The sequence below is a fragment of the Tupaia chinensis genome, unplaced genomic scaffold, assembly GCF_000334495.1.
Source record: "Tupaia chinensis unplaced genomic scaffold, TupChi_1.0 Scaffold000184_1, whole genome shotgun sequence".
Lineage (NCBI taxonomy): Eukaryota > Metazoa > Chordata > Mammalia > Scandentia > Tupaiidae > Tupaia > Tupaia belangeri.
In genome coordinates, this window is record NW_006159659.1 from 2,284,331 (window position 1) to 2,291,321 (window position 6,991).

Genomic DNA, 6,991 nt, shown 5'->3' on the forward strand with positions numbered 1-6,991 from the left:
AATGTGATTAATAATCAAGCTGAACTCTGAATTATACAGTTGCTTCCAAATTCATATATGGTCTTTTACATATTCTTTTTGTCTTAAAGGCAAAATTCTTATTACAAATGTACTTCTATGAAACAGGTTCTATTAAACACTGTTTTATTTCTCTTTAGCATACAAACGGCTAGATGGTTCCACGGAATGCTGTAACAATCACAGCCTCACAGATGTGTGCTTTTCCTAAAAAAATAATTTTAATAAGCGTTTGGTAAGTTGTTCCTGAGGCAGTCTTTCTTGTCTGATATTATTATGGAACACAGGCATAGCGCTTAAATGGAATGCATGAAAACTTTCTTTTTGCTGTATTCTTTGTATAATTTTATTAAAATCACTGCATTTCAGATGTCGTGTTTCATCTGACAATCTTTAAAATTTTATAGTGGTTATATCAAATTTGCCTAAAGTGGGATATTTGAATCTAATTTATACTAGGTACACATAAATTACATTCCATTTACATAAATTTCATTATCAGTATGCTAGTGAAATGAAAATTATTGAAAGAATGTAACTTGGATTTTTCTTATTAATAAATCATTTTTAATATTGATGCATTAATATCTTATTTATAGCACACATGTCTACCTGCCCGGAAAGCAGTTGAAGCCACCCAAGTTTGTAGAACCAATAAAGATTGTAAAAAAAGCTCAAGTTCAAGCTTCTGTATAATACCTTCTTTGGAAACTCACACTCGCTTAATAAAAGTGAAACACCCACCTCAAATTGATATGCTGTATGTAGGACATCCACTGCATCTTCACTACACAGGTGTGTATTATTGTGGTAGAACCTTAGAAAATCATTAAGAGCATATGTATTCTTTTTCAGTTACAGAAACTCTGTTCAGTCCACAGTGTAGAAAAGTCCTTTGGAAACCTCTTGGCGTAATCCTTGTTTTAGCAGTGAAGAAAATAACTGAAACCAGAAAGAGGTTAAGTAGGATGATACTTGGAGTAAATGTGATTTTAAAGTTATACCCTTTTGAAAGGATAAGGACTCTTTTGATGTAAATTATAGTATTTTTTAAAAATCAGTCTCTGTAGCCAGCAAGTGACATAGAGGTTGAGCTGGCTGGATCCTACATGGCCAACTGCATGGTTTGAGTCCAGACTTGGTGGCTTGAATAACATACCAGCCGCATGTGTGTGCATGCCCAAAATCCCAAGAGAGGATGGAGAAGGGATTCCAGAATGTCCATCCCCCAGGGGATGATTCCTTACATCCCCTTAAAAAAAATCAGTCTCTGTATTTTTAGTTATAACTTATATATAGTCAGCAATTTCTTACTTTCACTTTAAAATATAAGTATATACTGGGACATGAATTTTTTCCATTCCAGTATTTTTCTTAGATGTTCTAGAATTACCAGTTACTGTTTTGGTATATGAGGCATATGGTTTGCTTATTTATGTTAGGAAGGACTTTTTCAACCAATTTAATAAATTAGCCCAAATTCACTATGCTGCTGGGGCCTGCAGGTGGCATGGTGGTTAAGGCACTGGATTCCCACATGGTTGACCACAGTTCAAGTCCTGGACCTAATGGCTTGAAAATCACACCAGACACATGTGCGCACATGTGTGCAAAATCCCAAGAGGAGAATGGAGGAAAAGAGATTTCTCACTTTCCTTCTCTTTGATTCTCTCTGATAAGCACATGTACCCTATGGCAAAAAAAAAAAATCACAATTTTGTTGTTTATCTAATATGAATAATATTCATTATTTCTTTTCCTTTTTTTCTTTTTTAGTGAGCATCACCAGTTTTATCCCACGTTTCAACTTTTTGAGCATAGATCTGCCAGTGGTTGTGGAGACATTTGTCAAGTATCCTTTCTAGTGTGAAAAATGTTTTAAGTGTATTCCTTGGAGATTGATCAGTTTTACCTTGAATAGAGCATTAGACATAGAAACCTTACAAGTGTCACTTAATTGCTAACAACTAGCACAGAGACTTTAAGGTTGGAAGAGATCAGATTGTAACTAGGAGGGAAATCAGAGAGATTGATCAAAAATGAGAAAGGTTAAAATGTGGAAGAGAAAGAACCCAGAATACAAATAGAGTTAAATTTACAGATCTAAATCTTTTTAGTAAGTTTATAAAGGATGAAAGCTTCTATTAATAGTGAGTTCAGAATTCAGGAGATTTTGCCCCATCTGAGCCTGCTGACTAAATGGAAGGTAACTCTTATATATACATAACCAGGAATTATGTAAATCTGTTCCACTGGTCCAGGGAGGAATGCATAAGAAAGATCAAACAGTTTCTACTGCTAAAATAGTAATTCAGAGGACAAAATCTCAAGTGGTCTCTATCATATCATATTTGCCTATAAAAGATGAAATTTTTAAAAAATTGATTATTACATAAATTTGAAAGAAAGTTTTGAAATGGTTCTTTATTTTGTCACTTTTAAAAAATTAATTTCTTGGGGCCAGCAGGTGGTATGGTGGATAAAGGCACTGGACTCCCACATGGCCAACCACAGTTTGAGTCCCAGACCTGGCGGTTTGCTTTCTCGCTTTCCCTTTCTCTCTCCTCTGTCTCTGTCTCTCTCTGGTCAAATTAAAAAATAATAATAACAAATGGAATTAAATAAATAATTCTTTAAAAAAATTAATTTCTTGCCTCCTGATTTACAGGGGAAAAAAAGTGAAATGGGAAACAAATGAGCAATTATGTAAAAAATGTATACAATCAAGTTCCTACCTTGTGGACACTGCAGCTTTGTCACAGAGAAACTTAGGATATAAAGGTTAAGGGCCAAAATCTTTATGCTTTTCAGGATAAAGTAATACTTTTGTAAATTGTCTTCTTCTTTGCTGTTCCTTCCACCATCTTTCCCCTTGTTGTATTATTAAAGGATTAAAAAGAGTCTTCTAAGCCAGCTCCATGGCACACTGATGTTGAGCTGCTCAAGAGAAGCCACATCCCACATGTTGATGGTGGTTCGAATCCCCAGTTGAGTTGGCGTGAAACATATTGGGCATGTGCACAGATGCCCAAGATGTGATGGGCTGAAGGAAGGAAATGGCAATGTGACCAGACCCTGTTATTTTCTCTCTCGCTCTCTCTCTCTCTCTCCTACATGCATGTGAGAATGAATAAAGAAAAAAAAAAGACAGTCTTCCTAGGAATTCATTATAGATCAGCTATAAGTGGCTAGCCTTTTTCCTAGTTGAGGTTTTTGAGCTTTAAAGTAATATAAACTCACTGGGCACAGTGGTACATGTCTATAATCCTAGCTATTTGGGAAGCAGAAAATCAGAAGTTTAAGGCTACCCTGGACAACATAGCAAGAGCCGGTCTCTAAGAAGAAAAAATTGTGTGTGTGTGTGTGTGTGTGTGTGTGTGTGTGTGTGTGTTGTGTACATGTGCACATGTATGTGTGTATAAAATAATTTGTTTTTAGTAGTAGAGATCTAAAGAGTAATGACAGAGATTTAAAGAACTGTGGTTTTCACCCAGAACTCACAGTTGGCTCCTTAACTGATTGTAACCCAGGTATCTGATTTCCCTCTCGGGAGCTCTGGCTATTGTTAATGCAGTACCCTGCTTTGCTTTAGATGGGCAGTGGATTTTAAACTCGTTCCTGGATGCTACCCTTACCTCAGTGATTGGAGACAATGATGTCAAAGATCTCATCGGATTTTTTATCTTGCTTGGTGGCAGTGTACTTTTGGCTGCCAATGTGACCCTGGGACTCTGGATGGTTACAGCACGGTAATATTTGCTCTCATCTGACCAAATCTCTTGAGTTACAACATTCAGCTATGTGGTAATATCCATTGCCATTGAAATCCTTACTTGGTATGAAATATGAAGTATTTCCTTAAAATTACATCCTAGCCAACAACTTTGAGCTTCTCCTATATCCAGAGTAACCACACTCTGTAGTGGAGAATAAGCAGAAAAAGTGAAAGACAGTCCCTGACTACATTCTAGTTTTAAAGACTGAGTGTACATACCTCGGAAGCTTGTGGAACAATTTATAAATAAGTGCAAGTTCATGTAGTACCATTTTGTGTGACTACATGTTATTTTGAAATAGTATACAGAAGAACAGGATGGGGTGAAATTAATCAGAAAAAGTTTATTGAAAAAGCATCATTAATCAAGATTTGAAGACCAACCAGACATTGGCCAAGAGGAAGGATGAGTGTTTTCTTGGCCTATATCTCTTGTCCTTTGTCTTGTTTGAAAAGTTTTTGAAAACTTAATGGTATGGTTTTTTTTGCTCTGAAAACTGAGATCTGATCAAAATTAAGTTAATAAAATTGTTTGAAGGAATCTGCTGACATTAAAGGGAAAATCTTTGTCAAATGATACCAAATAAATGAACAAAGTAGGAAGTAGGGCCTATGATATCCTAAGACATGCTTTGTCCTACAGAGTTGCCTCTTTGATAACGTGTCTCTGCACCCCATAAAGCATAAAGCAGCACAAGCCTTGACATTTAGAGTGCTGCAGGAAGTGTCTCACACCAGCAGGTAGCGTATGAGTTGAGATAGTTAGTGTTGAACCTCAGAACTAAGTTGGGTGTTCTGACCAATCATAAGACAGACCACAGATTCTTCAGCAGTCCTGGTTATCATTCTCTATAGAGCTTTGAACCCTGGACTCCTGGGGTAGATATTTTCTCCTGTGCTCTAGCTCCTGGATCCTATCTTCAGGAAGCAATGACCTTTAAACCCTGAGCCATACTCTGTCCTCACCAGCAGCTCCCATGTTTCTTTGTGTCAGGTGATTTAACACCTAGTCTTTGTTGTCTGTCTCTCCCCTGAGCTACCTCTGTGGGTCCACAGAGGACTTGGTAGTTTACAATGAGAATGGCTGCACATGAGGGCAAACATGTTGTCAGAAAGCCATACCAGGTTCAAGACCTGGTGGGGTGGGAGGAAGTCCTGGGACACATGGGGAATCAGGCTGGTGTGAAGCTGTTGGTCTTAGAAGTGTATGAGCATGCTGCTTCTTTGATGAAAAGTACACACTTCTTACACCTACTCAAGAAGTGATAAAAGGCAATAACTCATTATAGCCATGTATCCAACTTCTTCACTATGATATATTCGTGGGGTTACCTTTTCCAGATCGTTGATTTGCTTTTTAAGCACTAAATCTTTTTAATCATTTTTAATAAACTTTTTAGATTTATTACAAATTTACCTTCTTAAACAGAAATTATATATGGAATATATTATTTTAACATTTTATTAATAACAGGTCATCAGTTAATATCAGTGCTAAAACCATACGAATTGTTGGTTTATCCCACAAAACTTGGCATTTGTTCTGTACTGAGGTAAACAGTCCGTATCAAAGTGTGGTAGCAAAGTAGTACTCAGACTTTTTTAGGTAACAGCTTGGAAAATGCCATTGACTGCTTACATCATTACTTCAGTTACATAAACCAAGCAATTTACTAAGATAATTGTATATGTGCAAGTCAGTTATTTTAAAATAACTGACAAAATAATACAATAAAGGAAATCCTGAACATAAATTTCTTTTTCTGGGTAAAAACAAAATAAGACAAAACCAAAACTCGCTTTATTTTAGCTATTAAACACCTTGTTCTGTTGGTTCATAGGGTCAGGGTTTGGGAACCACTCTAGGAAACTGAGCACGTTGGTACTATTTGTTTAGACATGGCCTCATTGTATAAGAATGGTAAGCTGTGTGTGGTTTCATCAGCTTGATTGTGGACACTTCTAGAGCAAGGACCATGTCATATTCATCTTTGTACTCTGGCACAGTGCATGAGATATCATAGTACTTAATAAGTGTGGTTGAATGGATAATGATTAGTGTTATTTATGGATTAGAAAAGCATGTTTCTATTTAAGTAAGCTGTAAAAAGTATTATTAATATTTACTGTAAATACATGTTAACATAAAAAAACTTTGAAGATCTTTGTGTCCCTAGTGTACTATCATCTTTATAGAAAGAATCCATTTCTGTTTCTATAGAGCAATTAGAAAAATGAATTATTTTGAAGATTTGAAGAAAGTGTTCTTTATGTGTTGTCACTTTGTTCCCTAGTAAAACTTGATTCTCAGTGTTCTTACTCTGCATTGTTTACATTTTTGAGAGTTTTTAAAATCACCTGCAGTTTGAAAAGAATGTACATATTCTTTTCAGCATCTCAGTTTGAAAAGACATGCAGTTGAACTTAACCTTTTGATAATCGCTCTTACAGGTCGTTGTTCTAACAGCCAATTGTAAACATGTTTCATAGATATGTGGGTCTTGGTCATCATTCTATCCTGTGGTATTTCTCAAATGTCCATAATGGTGCACAGGTTTTTGTTTCTGTTTTTGTTTTTTTCTGCAAATCTTTTGACTGTGTTGTAATTCATTCTTTAGCTTTAACTTGAAGATTTAATTGCTGGCATTTGATGTTTAGCAAGAGAATAATAAATGTATACCAGCATTTTTTGTTTATCATCCTCTATGTGTTGTCTTTTTAAAAAAAAAAACTGGTATTCTTTTCGATCAAAATTGTTTCCATCACATAAAGTAAAATCTTAGTTGTTTTTAAATTCTCAATTCTAAAGCAACTTAACAATATTTATTTATATAATCTGTACATGAAAGTTGTTGCAGGCCTGTGAAAGAAGTTTTTTAAATGTGGTTTCTGTATTCTTAATATTATTTTTGAAAAAGCTGTTTTATGGATGAAGAAAGAGGACCCTCATGTTTCCTTTCATTGGTGTTTGAAAGAAGTCATATGTAAGTTAGACTGTGTTTTTAGGAATTCTTGAAGGAAAATGTTTTGACTATGACATTTGGTTTTTCTTGATGTTTTTCCCTAGCACTTCCTTGTCCCCAGAGCCAACACCCCTGCCATTCTACTGTCCCTTTTCTCCCTGGCCACTCTACCCCTCCTTACTAAGGGCTAGAGAAAATAGTCTGGGAATTTAGCCCAATTTCTGATTGACTAGCC

General features: G+C 35.7%; 1 protein-coding gene across 2 annotated transcripts in view; it reads left to right on the plus strand.

The window, feature by feature from the left end:
* Nucleotides 1-6,991, plus strand: part of MBTPS2 (membrane bound transcription factor peptidase, site 2) — a 59,687-nt gene that overhangs the window by 34,874 nt on the left and 17,822 nt on the right. The window contains exons 8-11 of one of the 2 annotated variants that reach the window (XM_014587119.2): nucleotides 159-253; nucleotides 618-813; nucleotides 1,795-1,870; nucleotides 3,549-3,767. In XM_014587119.2, the coding sequence (XP_014442605.1) occupies nucleotides 159-229 (71 nt within the window). In that variant the 3' untranslated portion in view covers nucleotides 230-253; nucleotides 618-813; nucleotides 1,795-1,870; nucleotides 3,549-3,767. Of the gene's footprint in view, nucleotides 1-158; nucleotides 254-617; nucleotides 814-1,794; nucleotides 1,871-3,548; nucleotides 6,473-6,991 lie in introns of those variants that run through there. The other variant, XM_006146651.3, reaches the window with a different exon arrangement.